This window comes from Onychostoma macrolepis, chromosome 03 (assembly GCF_012432095.1).
Source record: "Onychostoma macrolepis isolate SWU-2019 chromosome 03, ASM1243209v1, whole genome shotgun sequence".
Taxonomy (NCBI): Eukaryota; Metazoa; Chordata; class Actinopteri; order Cypriniformes; family Cyprinidae; genus Onychostoma; species Onychostoma macrolepis.
The window spans coordinates 3,952,657-3,978,687 of record NC_081157.1 but is presented as its reverse complement, the minus strand read 5'-3'; the positions used below and the strand labels follow the sequence as shown (position 1 = coordinate 3,978,687).

Below are 26,031 nucleotides of genomic sequence, written 5' to 3'. Positions count from 1 at the left end.
ACAGCAGTTGTTTTAATCAGGTTCTTATGGACAGCAGTTGCTGTAATTCTAAACCAGAACAAAAATGCTGCTTTTCTTTCTTGCTTATTTTGTTATTTTTTTTATTTTTATATGTAGTACTGTCTCAGTGATGTATCTATACATCAACCAGGCTTTATTTCTATAGACCTCCTAATTGCTGTAATGTGATGCACTGGATTGCAGTTTTGGACAGTCATTTGTGTTACTCTTGCAGTTGGAGTTAATAAAGCAGTGTTAAGAGCATATTTGTTGTACCTGATTTATTGCTTTTGCCTCTTTTTTTCACATTTATCAGCTTATTTTTAGCACTATAGTCTAGATTGAAAGAGGACCTCCATCTTATTTACTTTATTTTGAATACTAATTTTAAACTAAAACTTTCTCTTAGAATAAGCCTGACACTCTTAGAATGTTTATATACAATCTCATATCAGATAATTTTTATTTGCAGTGCACTTTCTCTCCCTGAGCAAAAGATGGTGTACATGCATGCCGCTTGGTGTCAATGTGCTGCTTCATCTTGGCTTGTTTCTGTTCCACAGTGTCATGGACAGATGTGTTTGGCACATGTGCAACAGACAAAATGCCCAACTTGGTTCGCAGTTTTTGTCCATAGAGCAGTTCATAAGGCCAGGTTGAGGTAGTTGCATGCAGTGTTGCCACAGTTACTTTGAAAAAGTAATCTGATTACTGATTACTCCTTTAAAAAGTAACTTAGTTACTTTACAAATTACTTGATTTTAAAAGTAACTAAGTTAGATTACAAATTACTTTATTAGTTACATTCAGCAGCTGCCGACAACACCCCCGTCGCCTCAAAATAAAAATGACAACCGGTTTTGCCAACACTCACTTTATTGGAAGTGCTTTTTTAACAGTAAAGTCAACAAAAATTAAAAATAAAAGTCTTTCTTGACTTCACTTAACATAAATTCATTTTTTATAAAAAATAAAATAAAATAGTCTCTTGACTTCACTTAACATAAATACGTTTTTTATAAAAAAAATAAAATAAAGACAGTCTTTCTTGACTTTACTTAACATAAATACGTTTTTTATAAAAAATAAAATAAAGACAGTCTTTCTTGACTTTACTTAACATAAAGACAGTCTTTCTTGACCTGACATATTTAACTGTTAACACTGTCAAACTTACTTACAATGGCAAAACTTACTATTTATAATCTACATTGTTTAAAAATGTAAATATTAAATTCTTTTTAACATGTTTTATGAACATTGAACCTGTTGTTCACAGCATTAGAGCAGCAAGGAGTGGTTTTACAAACAAGTGTATAACCACATGTAGGCTGATATCATGTCTACTTTTGTTACTTTGGCCTAATCTTATATTGTAATCGCATGTTATGAGTGAAACAGTGGAGTAGGGCGAGTAAACCAGTGGTTGTACCTCATTAACAGCAGCTTCTCAAACCTTTTGTCAGAAAGTCTATTTCTTCTAGGTGTGAGTACCAAACCTCCCAGACTGAAAAGCCGCTCCACGGGAGCACTTGATGGGGTTGGAGTGTTATATTTTAAGAAAATGTTCTTTATGTTTGAAAACTGATGCAGAATCTGAAGGTCATAGGCTGACTTCAGGTAGTCCATGACTTCATTTTCTGCAGAGTAGGTCTCCTCTGGCTCTGCCTCAAAAGTGAAAAAGTCCATCTCACCTTGGCTGGCAGATGTGGTGGGCACACTGGCAGGGCTCTGTGCTGCAGGAGCAGTTGTGCGGCGGCACTCTTCTGTCAGAAGCTCTTTTACTCGCTCCCTCCTACCTGCATCTCTCAGCCATCGGAGTTTGAATTTCGGACAACTGACCGATGCGAGAAGGGCATCTTTGTCGTCCAGCACACCGGCAAAACGAGTCTGGATAGCCTGAAAAATATAATTGATTTGTTTATTCCAACAAGGCCTACTATTTATTATGTCTTTGAATTACTTGCAAACCATGCTTAATGTGGGATCAATATTATGGATTAATTTTGTTTTTTGGTTACTTACTGACATTTGTATTTGTTTTAATCTGCTTTTGCAATGATAATGAATATTCTGTTCCATGTTCATGAATAGTGTGATGCAAGAGATTTTAACTAGTTAAAAGATGTAACATACCTGCACTATGGCATCTGGAAGGCCTGCAGTCATCCTGGAGAGGGTATCTTTCACAGCCAGGGTCTTCTGCATCAAAACTTCAAGTGTGGGTAGTAAAGTCCCATAAGGACAGTCACCTTGTAAAATGTCCAGTGCTGCAGTCAGAGGCTTCATGGCGGTGCAGTATTCATGCAGGAACTGGTACTCTTTATCTTTGAAGCACTTAACTCCCAGCTTGGTGCACAGAGTATTCAGCTCACTCATTGGGATTTCTGCAATTCTATTTACAGCATCAAAAAAGGAATTCCACCTTGTGGATGTTGGTACCAGGAGCTTTCTTTTGCTGACTTCCTCCACTGTTTCTGATGCAAGGGTAGATCTACTTGATTTGGTCCAAAGAGCTGTGCATTTTGCTGTGCTGCTCCTATACACAGCCTTGCTCTCTGCATTGGAAGTTAAATATTTCTCCACATCATTTGTGGAAATGAGGTTTATGGTGTGTGAAGCACACCTGTGGTGAGGGGGAAGAGACAGCTGGCCATCACTTTCATCCTCAGCTGAGAGGATTTCTGGCTCGGCATTGACAGTAGTAGGGATCTTGTTTATTATGGCACGAAACGAGGGCGAGTCAACCGTGTTTAAGGGCAGCATTTCCTCTACAACATACTGCCCGACCAACTTTTTCAAATCTCCCCCACTTACTGGTTTTGCACCGAAGTCCAGCTTTTGTTGTTTGGGTGGTGGGGGTCCTCCTGCTCTCTGCTTCGCACCACCTGGTGGGACTTGCTCCGTAAGTTTGACTGTGCTGTGCTGCGACTCCAAATGTTTCTTCAAATTTGACGTAGTGTTTTTGTAGCTAGATAGCACTTTGTTGCCACCAGCACAGAGTGTACAACGAACCTTAATATTGTCATCTTTAGCTACTTACTAAGTAACGCGTTACCGACATCACTGGTTGCATGTGACATAGCACGGTACACTTGAAGCCAGTTAGTCACAGCCTCCTTCCAGTGCTGTGACTGAAAGATGGCTGTTTGTATGCAGCCTTTCAGGGCACGATGGAACCTCTCGACTGCTCCATTGGCTGCGGGGAAGTACATGGATGTCTTGTTGTGCTGTATACCTGTAGTCTGTAGAAATTCACAAAAGGCCGCCGATGTAAACTGCATTCCATTATCAGTGATGACGGTTTATGGATTCTCATGACGGCTGAAAAAGGTAGTCAGGAAGTCTAAGACTGCATCGGTTGTGGCGAATGGGTAAAAGGCAAGCTCGGGCCACTTTGAATAGTAGTCAGTTAGAGTCACAGCATACCGAACAAGCAGGAACAGCAGTCTCAAATGGCCCTACAATATCAAGGCCCAATTTCTTCCAGGGACCGTCAGGGAGTCGAACAGGCTGTAGAAGAGCTGGCTGAGTGAGAGCTGTCTTATCATTGGACTGGCTAGAGATACAGGCAGATATGCAGGCCTGCACCTGGGAGTCCATATGAGGCCACCAGTAAAGACGCTGTTTAGTGCGTACAATACCCTGATGACCTTCTTAGGCCAGGGTGAACAGTGTGTGGTGCAATGAGACAGGCACCACGAGTCTGGCACCACGGAAGATGTAAAGACCCTGGACGGAAAACTCATCCCTCAGCTTATAGTTAGAATGAATATATTTTATTAAATGCTGTGATTAATGTCATATTTGATAACATCAGAAACTCTCCTGAAGCTGATTTCAGTCGATTAATCGATTTTATTCATAATTCATGCAGCATTCAGACATTTCACACATTCATCATCAAATAAAATATGATTTCAAGATCATTTGACAATACAATAAAGAAAATTACATGAATAAGATATCAGACTGATTTTGATAGTAATAATACAAATGATTGATGTGAGTTTGATTTTAATGAGAAAAGCACAGAAACACAGATCATCACTCACTGATTTACTGTCTAGATGAGGATTTCTGACACATTTATTCTGATTCATGTTAATATTAATGTGAGGAAGAGACTCTATAACATCCCACTGTTAGTGATTCATCGTGCAGCTCAAAGCATTCTGGGTAGAATCTCTTGTCGGTCTCTTCTGATTCATCAACACAGTTTCACTGATCCAGAACCAATTAAAAACCCAGGATAGAGCGGCTGAGTGAATGTGGTGTGGACTGTGTGGATGAGGCTCATTGTGTCAGAGACGCTGTAGAAGGACAGAGTTCCTGCACTCTCATCCACATACACTCCTATTCTCCTGCTGATGGGCTTCACAGGGAGATCAGTCTCTATGTTATTGTGTCTGAATGAGTAACTGGAGGGAGAGCAGTTCAAACTCCAGGACTGAACATTACGTCCAAACACACACTCATCACCTCCTCCCTTCCTGCTGATGCTCTTATATGACACTGATATAAACACATAATCTCCTCTCCACTCGATCTCCCAGTAACAGCGTCCACACACACTCTCTCTACACAACACCTGACGATAATAATCAAATCTGTCTGGATGATGAGGATACGGCTGATCTGTGTCAGTCTTAGTAATCACTCTGTTTCTCTCAGACAGACGGAGCCATTGATTCACTGAGTTCAGATCCGGAGTGAGCTGATGGGAATCTGATGGAGAGAAAACACATTATGAATCTGTTCGATCTTTTAAAGTAGTTGAACTGATATCAGCAGTGTATCATTAGCAAAGTAAATGCTCAATATATTTTAGCAGTTTCTCAGTACAGCTTAATCATCATTTAAATCATCAGTTATAAAACTCTTCTTTCATCTTCTACACTCAGAGTTTTTCTGCTTGTTTTCTTACTGACTTACATTGTAGGAAGTCGTCCCTGGTCCTGGGAACAATGACTGTGGAGAACAACAGACATGGAGAGTGTGACTATCATGTCAAGAGAAAATCATCCATGCATCCATTGGTAACACATGCAGAAACTCTCCAACACAGAAGATGATTAGAAAAATGTCTCTGCTGTTTACAGACCCGAAATCCTGACATTCCTGATTATTGACATGTCGCCATATTGTGTTTGGCTTCTGTAGACATGAACTGATCAAAGATTTGTTTTGACAGGAAATAGGAGTAAGATTTCACTTTGTTTATCACACAAAGTAATTGTATCGTTCCATAAGACTTGGACTAAACCTCAACCTCCTTATTAGTCTTTTTCAAAGAGACACTGATTGATCAATAAATGTCTCATTCTCAATCATTTGATTATTCCTCTGCATATTATGAACATTTCTGTGAATACATGGGGTCTGTCACGAATCCGGTCTATGAACTTCCGTTCACTCACCACCAGAGGTCACTCGTTTACCACATTGACTCTTGCACTACACTAACTGTTGCACTTCACCACAGACTACAATTCCCATCATCCATTGCACTGACGACACACACACAGCTGATGGCACTAATCACACGCTCATCTGATCCTACGCACACACTGAATGCACTGATTACATTTTTCAGATGCGGACGTAAAATTTTCTCACAAAAACGACTCGAGAAGCCTCAGTAGCGTGTTTAAGTATATTTGAAAGAAAATCTAGTTCCTACATTATTTTTCTATACATTGACTCACTGGGGTCTCTAACCTGCAATACGCACTTTAAGCCAATAAGACAAAACTGACAACAGAGAATATGGTGAAATGTCTTGTCTGTAATATTGCTGTTGGGATGTGGGGAACTAATTCTGAACTAAAAATACAAAAATGGCGGATATGCGAGACCGACGTTTAAGTACAGAAGTTTTGATAAAGGGGTTAAAGACGCTAAAGACATCTGTTAAACTGTAAAAGTCTTGTAAAATCTTCTACTACACACTCAAAAGTATGTACTATTTCTTCACAAAAAGAGTACATACTTTTAGGTCGTAGTAAGCGAATTGGGAGCTTATATGTTCTTTAATCAGAGGTGCAAAGGTGCAGTACAAACGGAAGTTAGATAATGCCATTGTAGATATAAAGGGGGAGACCAATCAGTTTTTTTTTTTAATTATTTATTTTTGTTGTTGTTTTCTTGCATTCATGAATCTTATAATTATGTATCATATGTATTGTATTAATGTCGTCCGGTTGGGCTCGAGCCCCTGCCCTTTTAATCACCGATGCTAAAGTAAAGTGCCCTTTCGGTTTGGTGTAGTTGGCCCCAGAACGCGATTTCTGCCGAGGGGGATCTCCTCTCTAAACTGTTTCTCAAGCTCGTTCTAGCTCTCATTACCACTGCTGCTATGTGAATATGATGCATCACAACACTAGAGAGTCCTGAGGCCTGTTTCATACAAGACGTCAAAAACCTGACAACCTTGAAAAAACCTAACAAATCAATTGGGACTAAAGCGGTTCCATAAACGACAATTTAAGTTCAGGCAATCGCACTAATTTGAACCAGGTTTAGTGAGTCAAGATAATTTGATGTGCACGCTTATTCTTAAGCAGCCCTTAATGTCGATCATGGATCAAATTATTACACCATGGCAAACAGTGAATATATCTGTGCTGTTTAATGCATTTGAGACATTGTGTTTTCCTCAGTGCATAACTGACACGTCACAGGTATATTTTTTCATCTGTAAATGTTAGAAAGTCATGCAAATACAGTATATCCACTTAACTGTCAGGAGTGGGCGAGTGAATGAGCGTTGATGCGCGCTAAACAGATGGAACCTTTTAAACCTACACATAAATGTATTTTTATGATAGTAACTGTAACGGAACTATTGTATTTCGGTAAATCAAATGTAAGCTAGTAGAGTCCTAATTACTAAGTTCAAATGAGTTAATGTGTGTTAAGATGTAGTCTCTCTCTTTATTATTTATTTTCATTTTTAATTCAGTGATTTTTACTTTTAATTTAGTGATTTTAATGCTTAAAGAGCAATGGGTAACACTTTAGAATACTATTCCATCATTACTGAATAACTACACAAGAACACATGAGTAATGCAATATAAGCACTCTAGTAACTACTAGTATCTAGCAAGAAACTGATTAATGAATTAGTAAGTAAAAGTGCTTAGTCGAATGTGGTAGTTCACTATTAGCTAATCAATAACTAGTGTTTTTTCATACCTCCCCAAGAACTACTAAGAACTACTATATACAGGTTCATAATTAATATGAATAATACATAATGTATAGTTAATTCTAAAGTGAAGGTCATGGTAACCCACTAGTAATGACTCAAGTATTACCATATTCTTCAGAAGGAATTACTAATTATTTGGATCGGTATTCTAAAGTGAATAACATTATAATTCTCTAGTAATGACTCAATCGTAAGTCAAGTTTACACACATGGGTCAAAAAGGACCCATGTATGCAAGCGTGATAAAAACATTTTGTTAAAATAATCGTTTTAGCTGTTATTTAGGTCAACACATTTAACACTTTGTCACACATAACATACACATATCACTGATAACCGATAACACTGAATTTGAACAGTAGTGTATCTGTTGTGCAACTGTAGTGAATTGAAGTGTATGTGACCGACTAAAAGAAAATAAAATTAAATCAATTTACCGCTAATTCATCGGGAGATCACTCCGGGATACATCTATGATCGCCAAAGCCTTTTGGATATCGACAACACATACAAACACAAACTCTTGCCGGCGGCTACTGAGAAGCTACGAGGCCTTTGTTTACTGCTGGAGTCGGACCTCGAGACCGCGGCCTCGCCTACTGACGCTACCCGCACAAGGCGGCGTCGCAAGCGGTGTGAGAGAGGACGGAAGCGCGGTAAGCGCGGAGGTATATGAGCCAGGCTAAGGGCTAACCCCTCAAGACCGGCTCTTCCAACACTCATGCTCTCAAACGTTCGCTCTCTGGAAAACAAACTGGACTTAATTCAACTCAGTCGGTCTACACAGCATGAGGCAAGGGATTGTTGTGTGTTTGTTTTCACTGAAACATGGCTAAAGAACAACATCCCGGACTCCGCCATTCAGCTGCACGGGCTAACCTGCTACCGAGCGGACAGAGATTCATCACTGTCTGGTAAGACTCGCGGCGGTGGCTTGTGTGTGTATATCAACAAAGAATGGTGTAACAATGCTGCGTTAGTATCAAAACACTGTTCGTCGCTGGTGGAGTTTATGTTTGTGAAGTGTCGACCGTTCTATCTGCCGCAGGAGTTCACGGCCATTGTTATTGTCGCGGTTTACATCCCCCCGTGTGCAAACGCTAAGGACGCGCTTCGTGAACTGTACAGCGCCATCAGCGAACAACAAACAAATAACCCCGACGGCTTTTTCATCATAGCCGGTGACCTCAATCACGCAAACTTAAAGACAGTTTTGCCAAAGTTCTACCAACATGTGAACTTTGCAACAAGGGGAAATAACACACTGGACTTTGTTTATACAATAGAGAAAAATGCATACAAAGCTGAACCCCGCCCCCACCTCGGGTACTCGGACCACATCTCTGTTATGCTAATCCCAGCATACAGACCACTTCTGAAACTCACCAAACCGGTTCAAAAGCAAATCACGGTATGGCCAGAAAATGCTACCTCAGCACTGCAGGACTGCTTCCAGGACACAGACTGGAACATGTTTAAAGAGGCGGCCACCTACAACAACCACACAGACCTACAGGAGTACACTGACACTGTGACTGCTTACATCAAAAAGTGCATAGATGATGTGACAGTCACCAAGACCATCACCACACGTGCCAACCAGAAGCCATGGATGACAGCAGAGGTTCGTGGGCTGCTAAAGACCAGAGATGAAGCATTCAGATCAGGAGATAAAGCAGCCCTCAAAACAGCAAGAGCCAATCTGTCTCATGGCATCAAGAAGGCAAAACATCAGTATGCTAAAAAAATCAACAACAACTTCAGCGACAGTAAAGACACTCGGAGCCTGTGGCAAGCCATTCAGACCATCACTGACTACAAGGCCCCGCCACAGGCCAGTGACGATGACACATCCCTACCAGAGGCACTCAACCACTTCTACTCACGATTTGAGATACAGAACAACACACCTGCACAGAAACTACCCACATCTCCAAACGACCAGGTACTCTGTCTCTCCCCAGCCGATGTAAGGAAGACCCTATCCAGGATTAACCCACGAAGGCTGCGGGCCCTGACAACATACCTGGGCGTGTACTGAGAGACTGTGCTGCACAGCTGACGAATGTCTTAACAGACATCTTCAACATCTCGCTGAGCCAGGCAGTCGTCCCCACGTGTCTCAAATCCACCTCCATAATCCCAGTACCAAAGAAGTCACATGTGTCCTGTCTGAATGACTATCGTCCCATAGCACTGACCCCAATCATGATGAAGTGCTTTGAGAGGTTAGTCATGCATCACATCAAGTCCAGTCTCCCAAGCACGCTGGACCCATTCCAGTTTGCATATCGTCCAAACCGTTCCACGGACGATGCAATATCCACCACTCTCCACCTAGCTCTTACTCACCTGGAACAGAAAGACTCCTATGTAAGAATGCTGTTCATCGACTTCAGCTCAGCATTCAATACAATAATCCCACAACAGCTCATCCACAAACTAAACCTGCTGGGCATTAACACCTCCCTCTGTAATTGGATCCTGGACTTTTTAACTGCAAGACCTCAGTCAGTCCGTATCGGCCGCAACACCTCGAGCACTACCACACTGAGCACAGGGGCCCCACAAGGCTGTGTGCTCAGCCCGCTGCTCTTCACGCTGCTGACCCACGACTGCACTGCCAAGTCCAGCTCCAACCACATCATCAAGTTTGCTGTAGTAACGCACTCGTCCCACTATATGCACACTAGACACTTTCTATAAACACTCCCTGCAACAAAGACTCAATAAGATAATATATGTTTACTTGAATATTGCACTACAAAATAATGTTTACTGGAGCATTGCACTACTAACTCTTTTGCACTATGCGCTGCTTCCCACAAAATCTCTCTTCTGAACAATTTAATGTAAAAAATATATATTTCCTGCACAAACATCTCTTTAGCACTATTTCATGTACAGTATTTATGTAAAGAGAGCCGGAGGGATGGAGTGACGAGGCAAAGCCAGAGGAGTGGAGTCCCGAGGCGGCGGATGGTCGACGACTGACCAAGGCGGAGCCGGAGGGACGAGGGAGCCCGGTGGAGCCGGTGGGATGACGGGCAATGGTGGAGACGAGGGAGCTAGGAGCCGATGGGTCGGAGGACCGAGGTGTAGTCGAGGGCTCGGAGGCTGGGAGTGGAGACAGGGGATCCGCACGTCTGGGCGGAGTTGGAGACTGGAAGTCCTGAGGCGGCAGAGCAAAGCGCATGGCGCTCTGGAGTCTGGAGTCAGTGGGGCTGGAGTCGTCCTCGGCAGGGCAGATGGAGAAAAACAGTCCATTATTCTCCAGCACCCACTCCACGCAAGCGGCGAAATCCTCTTTGGGACCGTTTGCTGGCAGGTGTACCTTACACTACTCGCTCAGGCTGATGATGTAAAAAACACAGAGCGAGCGGTCCGGGAAGTGGTTAAGGCACGCCAGATCGAGAAAGTCCCTTGTATGGTCCTCCAGCGAACGGTCCATCTGCTTCAGGCATAGGAGTTGGACGGCGGGCAGATCCATTCCGGGGGAGGACAGAAAAAATAAAGAAATAAACAAAGAAAAACGCCGCTTAATAATTCACTGTATCGGTCTGCTATTCTGTAACGTTACGTGTCCGCTAATGAGGCGCACGACGAGGAGTAGAACAAATGAAAGTCTTTTATTAATAATCCACAGTAGAATTCCAGGAGCAAGCAGCAGCAAAACACATAAGGCAAACTTAATAGCAGACAAAGAGTGGAGGGAGAACACAGGCTTTAAATAATCAATGTAATCAAAGGGGAAACAGAAACAGGTGAGGAACTAATTAACCAATAAGGGAACTAAAGAAACTAGGTCAAACATGTGACAGACACGTTTACCTGACTAATAATAAATTGTTATATTTGATTTATTCTGAAATAATTGTTTCAAGTAGATTAATGTGTAGTGGTATTTCCGCAAATATGCGTTGAGGACAGATCATACCAAGCACTAATGGATGAACTATGGGGAGCACCATGAAGGAGACTTTGGATTTCTGACTGTCACTGGCTTAACACGGTGTAGCTCTCGTGGTTATAGGAAAAAATACACTTTTTGTTATGAGTATGCAGGCACAGCTCACTTAAAGGTATTATAACACTCTGCACTCTGAGTAAGTTCAGAACTGATGAGTTTGTGCCGTGCATTCACTGTTGGCTGAGTGAATTGCTAAGCGATACCTGGTCCCTAATGAACGAAGAATTGAAAGTATGGGATTTTCTGGAATAATCAAATATCTAAATTAATGTACAATCGATATCTGTGATCAGTTTAATTATAAATATTGTCTAAATTTAATGATCACTTGAAATTGGAGTCAGATCAAGCACCGAGTTAGACTAAAATTTAAACTAAATCCAGATAAATTCAGAGGCGCAAGTAAAAGACCGAACACGCATTAAACTTTCGAATTAAACTTTCGACCAGGGTTCCGCTGTTTGGACTAGCGGGTGGATCCTTACACGCGCAACAAATAACGGCGTGCTAGCCTCGAACATAATAATGTGGCGATACTTACAAACCCCAGCATAAAAAGGAAAATCGCCCCAAACAACGAAGGATACCAAGAAAAGAAAAGCAGAAGTTTTAATACCAAGTGGCAAACTGACCGTAAATGGCTCATCTATGACTCCAAAAATCAGATAATGTACTGTGAGGTCTGTCGGACATAATTTTGTCACTGGAACGAACTATTTCAAAGTGGAAACTGTTAAAGACCACAAAAATTCTAAAAGTCATCTCCAAAGCATTGCAACAAAACAAGCAAAGTCAACATCTATTGAAAACAGTGTTGCCGCTAAATGCAATGAAGTCATCGCTTTTAGACCGAATGAAATTTCTCTTTCGAAATGCTCACGCAGTCAGAAAGGTCTAGATGTAGGGAAAACATACAGGAACATCAATCAAGCAAAGCTATTCATGCACTGCATAGCGGAGGAAGAGAGAAGAAAGTTAAGGGAGAGTGTGTCCACTGCAAAATTCATCTCTCTGATGACAGATGGATCTGTAGATTCTTCAGTTACGGAAGAAGAGAAGGTGTACATAAGGACCGCAAAGGCTGGGCAGGTCAGAGTTGATTTTGCTGGTGTTCAGGCAGTCTCTAGGCCAGACGCCAGCCACATTGCTGAGGCAGTGAGTAGCATTACGGACAGTATATCAGTGAATAGTACAGACAGCACTCAGTGGAAGAGAAAACTTGTAGCCATAACCACAGATGGAGCTGCGGTGATGACTGGTGAGAAGAATGGTGTGGTCACAAGAATCCGGGGAGACAGGTCTTATTTGCTAGGCATCCATTGCGTGGCCCATAGGCTTGATCTAGCTTATGCTGATGCAGTGAAATAAAGTCTGATGGCTAGGAAGACCTAATGACTGGTCTTTACACTTTGTACCACAAGAGCTCAGTAAACAGAGATAGTCTCAAGACAAGCTTTGAGGAGCTCAACATGAAGCCCTTGAGTCCAACCAGAATTGGTGGAACCCGGTGGGTGACACACTTCCTCAGGGCTTTAGACCATTTCCTGAGAGGCTATAAAGGAATTACACATCACTTGTAAAAGGTACTTTAAGTTATACTATTGTTGAGTTATAATGTAAAGACAGGCAGCAAAGTAAAATGCATACTTTTCTACTTGATCTGTTACCTGTATGATACAAAGATATTTTATTTTTAATTGCAGACAATGCAGACTGATGTCAAACTTAAGGCCAAGGCCAAAGGATTCCTTAATACCATCAATGATGGTACAATTGTAAAGTTCTCCTGCCTCCTGTATGACATTTTGACACACCTCAGCAACCTGTCAGTCACACTGCAGAAGTCATTAGTGACTTTGGCTGAGGCTCAAAGCTGTCTCTCCTCCACTCCGGCAGTTTTACAGAAGTATAAGTCAAGGTGTTCATTCTTAATTATGTTACGTGGTCTTACATTTCCATCATAAAATTATTCATTATAAAGGAGTAGTTGGCTCCTTCTGTGCGTGCATACTTGTCACATAAAGTCTAAAATTGGCTTACCCTAGACCGAGTCCTAAGCTGAGGTCAGCGCTAGAAGCTGATACATATGAGAACATTCACCTGAAGCCTGCTAATGCTGAACAGCTGGATATGGCCAAGAAACAGCTGATAGATTCTCTGTGCCAGTGCCTCACTAAAAGACTTGGGGACGTAAGCAGTGGTGTCCTGAAGGCTATGCGACTGATCAGTTTCCAAAGCTGGCCAGATGCAGACATGAGTACAGGTTAGTATTTAAATGTATAAGCTTTAACCAACACCTTTTAATAGGGAAGATGGCAGTATTATGGAAAATAACATTTTATAAATATGATGTATTTTAGACTTTGGCGACACTGACGTGGAAGAGCTCACACATCATTTCAGGCCTCTTCTCTTGTCAGCTGGAGTGGATGTTGACTTGATCTCAGATCAATGGACTGTACTAAAGTCACAACTGTACCAGCAAATGGGGCCCTTAGAGAAGATAACCTGGCCTGCTGTGAACAGGATGCTGGGACATGAGTTGCCTGATATTCTTCAACTTTTTGACCTCATACTTGCCATCCCATCATCTTCTGCTGACTGTGAACGAGGTTTTAGTTTAATGAAGTTGGTGAAAACTGACTGGCGTGCAAGACTGAAGGCTGAGACACTCTGTGTTCTGCTTACTGTCCAGCTGAACTCTCCAGATATCATGCACTTTGATCCCACCAACGCCATTGAGATATGGCATGCATACAGTTTACGCTTCTGCAGACCAGAGTTCACGCGCAAAGACCAAGCTAAAAAACAGAACTTCCTTAATGACACAGAGGACTCTAATGAGAACTCTGAGGACATCTAAGCATTTCTAGACCTAAAAGACAGTGTTATTTTGCAACATCTACCATTTTAGAAGACTAAATTTCTTCTTTCTATTTCTCTTTTACTTCTTTTGTTTGAATATGAAATTCAGATTTTATAATAAATAATAAAATATACAACAAATGTTGATAAATAAAGATGTGACATAGTTAATGTGGTTATTTTCTTTCTGTCTTTCTTTTTTTGTGGCTAGTAGAAGTTCTGAATGGCTGGTAACTTAGTCATTGGCTGGTGAGTGAAAAAGTTCATTTCAAACCCTGTATAAACGAAATATATAAACCGGCTGAAATGTTTTGAAATCACTTGTACCCCACCTGATCGAAAAAATCCAATCTTTCACTCTGCCTGTGTCAATCTGAGGCTTGTTAAATAAAGATTTAAATCCCTGCCGCCAAGAGCCTCTGTCGGTCACGGATTATGGAAAGTGAAACTTAAATCTATTAAATCTCTTTATTCACACTTCGTTACAATATTTATCTAAAGCTTATTTCTTTTCAGATTCTTATTTACAGCATTATCTTAATAGGCTGTATTAACTTATTGGGGGAAAAACGGTAGTTCTATGTGAAATCAGACATTTGAGCACCCCCATATTGCCAAAATGGCATGATCATAACACCTCAGTGAATATTCGACTGTGCGATTGGGAGTCGAATCAGGCTCCTCCTATCGAAGCATCGAATCGTCGACTATTCAGGGTCACCCCTAAAGAAAGTATTCATAAAAATGTGCAGATGACACTTACATGAAGAGAGTGTCTCTGGGCTGACAGTATCACTGGCTTCACTGACTCCCACTTTACCCACTATCCTGTAGCGGATCAGGTACTGCTTTCCAGATACCAGTTCAGTCAGCGTGAAGTCTTCATCAGCTGTGTCTATGACAAGCCACCGTTCCTCAGCTCCAGAATCTGCTTTCACCTGCTGGTACTCCACTCTGTACTTCACTGTTTCTCCAGTTGGGGACTTCTGCAATTTCAGGGACACAGTTTGTGCCTGGACACTCTTCACTATTGGTGTGGGCGGCTTGGACACGGGCTGGAACTGTGTGTCTGTCAGTTTCCCATTTTCATACAAATAGATGGAGGAGCCTGGAATGGAGGGATTGGAGATGGCAGAAATAATGAATCGGATATTCTTCTCATTTTTATTGGCCTCTGAAAATTTCTTGAAGACGAATAAGTTCTCTCTCATCTTTGCAATGACATCAGGATCTTTGAACCACTTTCTGATGTCTGATGTCACAGAAGGCAGGTTTATTTTTTCATTTAGCTGTTTAAACTTGTCAGATATTTGAAACTCTTTCAGGGTTGAAAGATATGGGTCTTTATATTTTAGAGATGTGAAGGTCAAGCACACCACAACATTAATATCAGGATCAAGAAGGATGCCGTTGAGCCTGTCTGAATCTTCAGTGTTGATCCCAATCAGCGTCTTGCTGGGATTATTCAATAAGTAAAGCTCAGACTTTGCATCATCTAACCATTGGTTAAGCAAGTCAGCTTTAAAAGGGGAGCTGTAGTGGATGATCAGGATGTTTTCCAGGGATTGTTCCTCCATACCTCCTCCTCGAATTGTAGGCAAGACCCTGGCCAATGCTTTCTGTAGCACCATCTTGTAATTGATAAATGAATCCTGAAATGAGCGCAGCCTTTTTTTGACGTCACTGAAAACATTTACCTCTGTTCTTCTGGACAGGTCATTGCATGTCCTCCCTACCTCCGCCAGGTCCTCCATCATATCTTCAGTGCTGGAAATCAAGCGTGTGCTGATTTCTCTCTCCAACCGAGCTGCGTTTGTATCCAGTAAAGTTAGAGGATAGAGCCAGACTTTTATTGGCACTGCATTCTGTGGATTTGTCTTCAGCTGTTTGGGGAGGTTCTTGTACACCTCTAGGGCCTCCAGGTACGTGGTGGGGTTCTGCTCGAGACGGACATCGCCATGAAATGTGCAGGTGATATTCTCAGCCTTTTTATTATCTTCATCTGTCATTTTTAAAGCTCCTTTTCCCTCAATGGAAAATCCAGGGATCTTCTTGACCATGACATTCAATTCTCCCTCAATGTCCTGCTTGTTTTCATCTTCTGCAAATGAGCGATCAAACACCATGAAGGCTTGAGCTCCGTACAGCACAGCGGTGACCACGTGAGTTGCAGTTTTCTTCTCAAACACCTCAGGGTAAGTGATCTGGCCCAGCTGAGTCATAGTGAGTTGATCGAATCTTGAGGTTTCACTGTAATGCATTGTTACTCTGGACTGTTGGTTGGAGGATTTGGTGTTACGCAGGTACTTGGCAGATCCTCCCACCTCCACCAGCCCCCCCAAAAAGCTGGCCTTCAGGGAAGCGCTTACATCTAGAAGATTGGACTTACTAGAGAGAGAGTCAGAGCTACTGAACTTCAAATCTGTCATGAGCTGCGGACGACTGTCCAAATCTTCCCTCAGCGATTTCTTATCCCACAGAGTAACACCTGAAATGAGAAATGGTTTTAACAGTTATGTACGTACAATGGACACAATGAACAACTGAAGTAAAAATGCATCCTGTATCTGTAAGACAATTTTAAACTAATATTTGTGTGCTTCATTTTATTGTGTCTCAAATTGGTTATATAAATATTTTTAGTAATACTTTATGATAACTTTCATTAATAAGTTATTAACAAACATTATATAATGCTTAACAGATCATTAGTTAATATACTGTATAGTCATATAGCTTGTAACCAACCACAGTATGGTTACTATGTTTTTTTGTGTGTTTTTGTGCTCTAGGGGGTCTTTTTTAAGTAGGTAAAACACCTGGAATGAAGGAATCCTTGCGGCAGTCATACAGCATACCAGGAAACAGAGGTCTTCCTAGGGCTGCCAGTTCAATGGGTTCTGATGCCATGTCTGTAGTGAAAATAAAAACAGAAAGAACAATGATATAATAATAATTATATAATAATTTTATCATTCTAAAATTCTTGTTAAAAACTTAGTCAAGTTTTCTAAAAAGGTAGTTAAAGTCTAACAAGTATACAACAAATATGATTATTAGTTCACACAGTGTTTCACAAAATGTTTCACAAAGTTCACAAAATGGTGTCCAATGTAATCTAATTCTGTTTACAAATCCAATAAAAACATATAAAGTCATAACTCTTTCTTTCCGAATGCAGTAACTCCATTTAAAGATTTCTACATGACGTTTGCATCTGATTAGTTTTAAGATATTTCTTTTATCTAATACATTTTGAATATGCCCCTGTTCTCAGTACTTTAGACCATGATGTAAACGCAGACAGCAACAGGTCTGGGGGAAAAAAGATCCTGGGATATAATGTTCCAGGTAATTTCGGTGGAAAAGCAGCTTATGTATCACAGAACTAATCGTTGCCTGGGTTGCATAGGCTACATGTGTGTGGGCGGATCTATCAAAATAGGGGCGAGACCCTTTTGGGGTAGGGGCGGGTTTTATTTTGGTGATTTCAAATATCAACATCGGCTTCCAGAAATCACTTACCCTGCCTTTAACACCTGCTGTCTCTTTTGTTCACTTTCAACCACTTCTGTCCTGATTTCTTGGAGGAGAGGATTTATGGGTGAGCAAATGAATGGGCGCATGCAATTTACATATAAACGTGACCGGAGACGGCAGGGTTGGTTAGGGTTGGAGCTAAACTCTGCAGGACACCGGCCCTCCAGGACCGAGTTTGGACACCCCTGGTTTATCCTTTCCAAAAAAAATTTTATCTCTTAGCTGAAAATGTTGAAATCCTGTCTGGCTTGTGCACTTTACATAATGTTTATGCGTTATATCTGTAGGCAGACTTTTGTGGCTGTTTGAACACATTCAACCACATGAGCGTCTACACCATGAACACAATCCCATCGAATGTGTTTTCAACTACCTCTGGAAGTGGTTGAAAGTGGACAAGCTCAAAACGTTTTACACCCCGTGTTTAGCGTCGTCCACTTGTGATCTGACCAGGTGTAAACAGGGCTTGAAAAACCAGAAAATACTCCAAAATACTTCCTCTGTCGCCACTGGATTGACCATTCGTTTTTAATGAACTCTTTTCATACAGCTGCTTTGAAATGCATTATGATTTGTGAGATAAAGTTTAAAACATGCCAAATAATGTTAAATTCATGTTTATATTGGGAACACAAACCTTTAAGAAACATATTAGATGCTGTCATTAAAACCCATATTGTTGCAAAGGACACGCAATTTGGGGGAGTAACTAATCACATGTAGCGGAATTACGTAATTTAATTACAAAACAAATGTAATTGTAATCAGTTACAGTTACCGAGAAAAAAATTGTAATTAAATTACAGTTACTTGTGAAAATGTTAAGAATTACAAAGGGGGTTACATCTGAATTGTATTCACACACACACCCACATACAGATTTAATTGATTTATTTCATAAATTGCAGTGACTGCTCTAAAATATTAGACACCATTGTTTCAAGAGTTAAGGACACAGAATAGGACACATGCTTATTCAATAACTCCTATTTGGATTAATGTATTTGCTTTATTTTTTAAGATTAACTAGTTTTTTTCTAAGCTACTGTTAGATGCCAGTGTTTCCTGTCACAACTATGCAAAGATTTGATTCCAAAAACCGTATCAAAGCTATTAAACTATTTATTGTTATGGTTTTAAATCTGTATTTAACCTCAGAATGATCTCAAAGTCAGTCTGATTTTGCGGTGGCTGTGCTTTAAAATTAAATTATTAGAATTTTAATGCAAGTGATGAAGGATTTTGAAAGTCTGACAGTGTTGAGTACTGTTGTAAGGTTAACCCTGCCTGGTTTACATGTTTTAAAAATTATTTAAAAATGACATTAGAAAACATTAGAAATTTAGAAAAGTAATCAAATGTAACCAGTTACATTACTTAAGTAGTGTAACTTTTTAATTACATTTTAAATAGGGTAACTTGTAATCTGTAACCTATTACATTTCCAAAGTAACCTTCCCAACACTGAGGACACGTATCACATACTCAGGTTTATTACCTAGCGCAGTCTTCTGTAAAAATACTGAAAGAATCCTATAGTGTGGGGAGTCACTACATTTTAGAATTAGAAGATGACTCGGTAACACTTTATAATAACTTTCATTAATAAATCATCAACAAACCTTATGTAATGCTTAACGGATCATTAGTTAATAAATATTCACATATCTAGAAACATGAAATAATGTGCTTGTTAATTTTTTACTAATAAATGTATTAAACATTACCTAACAATAAAATTTTATGTAAATAAAAATGCTTACAAATGTCATACAATTTCTAATTTATTCATATAATTGTTACATGTCAGTCTGTCCTGGTCCTTGTTTTCCTTGTTTTGGTTTAGTTCCTGCCCTCATTGGTTCATTATCGTTTGATTGTCCCCACCTGAGTTTGAATATGTTGATTGCTCTTTTGTTCCGGTTCCCTTTATAAGCATTCAGTTTGGCTTTCTCCCTTGTCTAGTCTCAGTAATAATGTTATTGTGATGTGATGTTAATTTATGTTCTTCTATTCCGAACTACTTATCGTCAGTAAAAGAGTTTTGATTTTCACCCCTTCGTCTCCTTGCCCTCCTTGAGCACCACCACACATAACAGAAGACTAGACCAATACCGAAGATGGAGCTCGCCGCCCGCACCAGCCTGCCGCCGCTAATTCCGGGCCTCCGCCGTCTGCGACTGGTTCCGGCCCACTGGAGGAATTTCGGGCCGGTTCGGCTGCCAAGCCCGCCGCCCATGGCGACGGAGACTCGACAGCCATGGGTGGCTCTCCTAATCCCGCCGCGAAGCATGCCGCGAAGCACGCCGCTAAACACGGCGATCCCGCCGCGAAGCACGCCACGAAGCACGGCGATCCCGCCGCAAAACACGCAGCGAAGCACGGCAATCCCGCCGCGAAGCACGCCGCTAAACACGGCGCTCCCGCCGAGAAGTAAGCCGCCAGAGAGTGCGGCCAACCCGCCGCCGAGGAGTATGGTAAGACCACCGACAGAAGTTTATTTCCCCTGTGGTGTGTTGGTGGTATATGAAGGGATGAGATACCCACCAGTGCCAACCCCTCGCAGAAACTCACCTTTGCCTCCGCTGGTCCCGTCCAGCCCACCTTTGCCTCCGCTGGTCCCGTCCAGCTCACCTTCGCCTCCGCTGTTCCCGGTCTCCACGCTGCAAGAGCGCCCCCTAGAATCCGCGCTGCAAGAGCGCAAACCAGAGCCCGCGCTGCCAGAGCGCACCCCTGTGCCTGCGCCAAGAAGGCACCTCCCTGTCTCCGCGCTGCAAGAGCGCAAACCAGAGCCCGCACTGCAAGAGCGCCGCCCAGAATCCGCGCTGCAAGAGCGCCTCCTAGAATCTGCGCTGCAAGAGCGCAAACCAGAGCCCGCGCTGCAAGAGCGCCGCCCAGTGCCTGCGCCAAGAAGGCGCCTCCCTGTCTCCGCGCTGCAAGAGCGCCTCCTAGAATCCGCGCTGCAAGAGTGCAAACCAGAGCCCGCGCTGCCAGACCGCACCCTGTACCTGCGCCAAGAAGGCGCCTCCTGTCTCCGCTGCAAGAGCGCAAACCAGAGCCCGCACTGCAAGAGCGCCGCCCAGAATCGCGCTGCAAGAGCGCCTCCTAGAATCTGCGCTGCAAGAGCGCAAACCAGAGCCAGCGCTGCAAGAGCGCCGCCCAGTGCCTGCGCCAAGAAGGCGCCTCCCTGTCTCCGCGCTGCAAGAGCGCCTCCTAGAATCCGCGCTGCAAGAGTGCAAACCAGAGCCCGCGCTGCCAGACCGCACCCCTGTACCTGCGCCAAGAAGGCGCCTCCCTGTCTCCGCGCTGCAAGAGCGCAAACCAGAGCCCGCACTGCAAGAGCGCCGCCCAGAATCCGCGCTGCAAGAGCGCAAACCAGAGCCCGCACTGCAAGAGCGCCGCCCAGAACCCGCGCTGCAAGAGCGCCGCCCAGAATCCGCGCTGCAAGAGCGCCTCCCTGTCTCCGCGCTGCAAGAGCGCCCCCAAGAGTCCGCGCTGCAAGAGCGCCCCCAAGAGTCCGCGCTGTCCGAGTGCCCCCAAGAGTCCACGCTGTCCGAGCGCTCCCTTGAATCCACACTACAAGAGTCCGCTACCCCTGACTGTCTGCAACACCGTGAACTTCCCCAAGAAAATTGGGGGTAGTAGGGCTCCGGCCGTAGAGACCGAGGCGGGGGCAGGGGCCGAGGTATCGGAGCCGGAGTCCCCTGATCCTCCAAGGCCGCCGGAGTCCCCTGATCCGCCATGGCCCTCGGAGTCCCCTGATCCGCCCTGGATGCCTCCTCTGTATCCTGGTCTCCGTCCTGCTCCGGCATCCAGGACGCCCACCCCCCCTCCCGGTTGGAACTGTTACGGCGCGGGACGCGCCTACCGGGAGGGGGAGATACTGTTACACGTCAGTCTGTCCTGGTCCTCGTTTTCCTTGTTTTGGTTTAGTTCCTGCCCTCATTGGTTCATTATCGTTTGATTGTCCCCACCTGAGTTTGATTATGTTGATTGCTCTTTTGTTCCGGTTCCCTTTATAAGCATTCAGTTTGGTTTTCTCCCTTGTCTAGTGTCAGTAATAATGTTATTGTGATGTGATGTTAATTTATGTTCTTCTATTCCGAACTACTTATCGTCAGTAAAAGAGTTTTGATTTTCACCCCTTCGTCTCCTTGCCCTCCTTGAGCACCACCACACGTAACAATAATCATGCACATCTTGAAAATCTACAAATAATTTTAACAGATGTTATACAATTATACAACGATTAAAAGCTTTTTTTTAAAGCAACAACACTTTAGCTGGTGTTGAGGTGTGGTACGAGTGTAAGGTTAGGGACAGGTTTGGTGCTATGGGTAGGTTTAAGGTTAGTTAAGGGGTCAATTTGATTACTATAAGGGAACAATCTGTTTATATTGCATTGTTTTGATAAATGATAAATGAAGTATTTTCTTGAGTTTTCCCCCCACCTTTTAATGTATGATTCAAGGAATATTCTGTTTAATGATACACAATAGTATAGTAATATAAGTGTTGAGGTAATAAAAACATGTTTTGCACCCAAATTGCAATATGTTGTCTTTAGCAAGCATTTAGCTAAACTTATAACCACCCTTTATACAAGCATTGTTACAGTACCGAAAAGTGCCAGATAAAAGATCAGTGGAAATAAAGATACAAAAAAAAAATAGTAAATGTTTATGAATATTTACAAATTATGAATAGTCTCAACTTTAGATTGGGTACTGCACAAGCATGAACAAATTACTAATACATGATTTAAGATGTGTAAATAGTAGAAGTCTACACAAAAAACAAAGACCAGGAACCCCCCTATTTGAGGGCTGTCCCCCCTAAAAATATAATTACAAATAACTATGTGTATTGTAAATAATATAATGGAAATATACTTAAAATAATTGTGTAAGTAGTAAAAGAAACAGAGAAAAAAGTAAAAGAGAAAAAAAACCTTACAGTTCCCCCTGCCTTGCCTCACAGTGGTTTGGTTTCACGCTGCCTGCTTTCCCCGTTTACCTCACCGACACACACACACACGCACACACACACACACACACACACACACGACTCTGGTGGAGAGAACAGAGTTCTGCAGTACTCAAGTAGGCTCAATGCTATTTTATTCACTTTAAACATCGGATTGAGTGATTCTTTCTCTTTAATACAGATGATGCTGGATCATTAATAAATTAGCCATGACTAAAATGATGATATCTAATCAGTACCACCACTCCCTATACGCAGAGTACGCAGTTTGCGTAGGGCACCAACTCCCAGGGGGCACCATCCCAGTTGCTCAAAAAAAACTTTCGTTCTATATTAATATTAATATTAACATATACATAACATATACATAAAATCTAAACCTGAACATATATACAAAATTATAAAAAATGCATTTTATGATGAACACAGTAGGCAGAATAAGCACGAGACGCGCCACTCCCGCATCTGCGCCCGCGCCCGCTCTCACCTCATGTTTGTCGCTGAATACAAATGATCATAATTGATGGGCAACTAGGCTATATCAGGGAAAAGACAACAGCGCAGTGCTGCGCAGAGAAAATAAAAAGCCAGAGAAGAAGCCCGTGCATCACCTTCAGGTAACTATACGTTCATAATCCTGTGAAACTTTTTTGACTGTTGACGTTAGTAAGATGTTTTAATGCTGGTAATAATTTCACCACCACCAACAATGAATCTGACTTAATATTCTAGTTTCCATGACTTGTACATATGGGTTCAGTCATTTTAGACACTTCCAAACGGTTGTAACAGAGATGGAAATACAGTTTTTAAAAACACAAATTATGTTTCCATCTTTGTTGCCACAGTTTTGGAAGTGCCTTTTTCTGTTCTAAAGAAGGGGGCGTCCCAATACATTTGTCCATATAGTGTATGTACAAGTCATAGGTGTTTGGTGATGAGTTTTTGGCTCAAGGTCTGCATTTAAAGTCACACCAGAGGTGTTCAGCTTGGATTAGGACTTGGCTTTCTGCAGACCAGTCAAGTTCTTACACACCGACTCAATCAATCATTTCTTTTTGAACCTTGCCTTATACACAGAGGCATTGTCATGTTAGAATAGAAAAGGGTCCTGTCCAAACTGTTGCTTTAAAATTAGAAGCACACAATTCCCAAGAAAATCATTATATGGTTAAACATTAAGATTTGTACTCATGGAAATGACTAAAGTAGTCAAACCTGTTCATTAGAAGGGGGTGACCCAATACTTTTTGCAATATAGTGTACTAATAGCAGTCCCAGACACATAAACACACATACATATACTAATAGTGTACTCCCAGACAATAGGGGGACAGAGTGAAGGTACACAGCACCTGAAATGTCCACTCTTTTATCACCCCCGGGTTCAGTGGACCCGAACATCCTGTGTGTAATATAAATGTGTAGGAGGGTGTACAGTGTGTGGTCATTGAAAATTTACTCTGATGTATGTTCTTCACAGAAAATGAGCCAAGGCCAATGAGTATGAATTTGAGAAACATAATTAATCATATAATTTTTCTTTTGACAAAAAGTGAAAACGGGTCCCACAGACAAGTAACAAAATTATTTTTTCAGAGTAGGGGAGCGCGGGGGCACAACCTAACACTTTGACGATCTCAGTCTGTGTAAATCCACGTGGGGTTCAGAGTATAATTTTTATCCGCATTAATTTCACACTTGTCTAGTACAAATATGTTGCTTTGTTTCATAATTACACTGTAAATGTTTTTCTTTATTTAACTCAAAAAATGGAAGTGAAATGTGACAACATGCCTCACATTGTAGCGTCGTAACATGACCATATATCACAGCTTAAAATGTTATCTATTAGACAAACTAAAATATTGTCAATAAAATAAAATTATTAACCTTTCAAATAAAATAATGTTTTTTTTTCTTTAGAATTAAAAATAATCTAATTTTGGAGTTTGACAACGAACACATTGCAACCATGCTTGAGACGGCCCTGATCACAACACACGGTTATACAGTATAGCCTAGTTTAAAACAATGTGAGCAAATATATGAAGAAACACATTCAGAAAACACAGACATACACTCCCCTCCCTCCACACACAGCTCTCACAGAACACCAGACACACACACGAGCCAAAATGCTTTACATTTCTTGACATAATAATTTCTGAACGTCGATTTCCAGTCTTTATTCACCTGTTTCTCGTGGCTTCTCTTTAAAACGAAAAAAAAATAGTGTAAATTATATCGCTAAAGTCATAGAATAACATAGTTTAATAATAGCAGGGCACATTGTAACGCAGTGTTAAAACGTTCCCCATCTGCACAACTGGAATTTAAAACTGGTTAGTGTCTTCTGCTAGTTAGCAAAGCATCTAAACTGATTAATAACAGATTGGAGATTAAAAGAAAAGCAGATTTGTCTCATTTTAAATTAACACTAAAATTTGAGTTGAAAAATTTACTTCAGTCAGAAATGTACTTTACTATGGCAAAATAAATATTCAGCGATATCTTAATAAGGTTTTTTAATTTTGGTGCACTTTTTTTCTCTATAATTTTTATATGGTAACTAGTAAATACCATAAATTTGGTTATGCTAGCATGTGTGGAAATATTTAAACCACACACGTTAAAACTAACCCCGTTAAGTTTGTGCCCCGCGCTCCCCTACATCAGTCTTAGTACATAGTAAATCTACTCTGGTAAAGTTTTTAATAATTTATACATTGTATATGCAATTTGATCACTAATTATAAGGTTTCTTTTGCCTAATGACCTGTTTTTTATCCTTAACAAACCCTTCCAGGACGTTGAAGGGAGAGTTTTGTTTGACAGTAGTAATGGACAGTTGGTTTTCTGATGGTTACACTTTTAATAATAACAAATAAAGTACATCAATTTGGATAATAGTGTACTAATAATATTCTACTCACCTATCGTGTTTTCAGTGTCCTTTTCCAGCTGTCCTCCAGCAAACTACACCAGCCTAATATACAGTAGTGCTGCTATAGGGCAGGGCCTGCTGCGGCTATAGCCCCACCTTAAATTTGCATAGCACCAGAAGTCCTCCCAAGAATTTTTATTCTTTTAATTAATAATAATTAATAATTCTCCTGTTTTTTGTTTTTTTTACTTTCTTCAGTGTGACTTTCATTAAATATAAAAAGCCATTTAAATCCTAAAAAATAAAGTTTTAATGCATATGATGTGTTTTATAATAATATAAATGCAAACTTATATTTCCTACTGACACATTACAGCAAAAGATGCCTGTGAGACTTCTGCACAGTACTGTATATGTGACCCTGGAGCACAAAAGCAGTCATAAGTAGCACAGGTATATTTGTAGCAATAGCCAAAATATACACTGTATGGGTCAAAATTATCCATTTTTCCATCCAAAATCATTTGGATATTAAGTAAAGATCATGTTCCATGAAGATATTTTGTAA

At 41.4% G+C, this 26,031-nt stretch overlaps 1 protein-coding gene across 1 annotated transcript; it reads right to left on the bottom strand.

Moving 5' to 3' along the window:
• Nucleotides 1-871: 871 nt before the first annotated feature.
• Nucleotides 872-25,711, bottom strand: LOC131536446 (stonustoxin subunit alpha-like). The gene is made up of 6 exons (XM_058769367.1): nucleotides 25,513-25,711; nucleotides 16,870-16,962; nucleotides 14,814-16,538; nucleotides 4,936-4,971; nucleotides 2,137-4,728; nucleotides 872-1,899 (listed from the first exon to the last, which is right to left on the bottom strand). The coding sequence occupies exons 2-5, from the start codon at nucleotides 16,958-16,960 to the stop codon at nucleotides 4,211-4,213; spliced, it is 2,370 nt and encodes a 789-aa protein (XP_058625350.1). The 5' UTR covers nucleotides 16,961-16,962; nucleotides 25,513-25,711; the 3' UTR covers nucleotides 872-1,899; nucleotides 2,137-4,210.
• Between the last annotated feature and the right edge of the window lie 320 nt (nucleotides 25,712-26,031).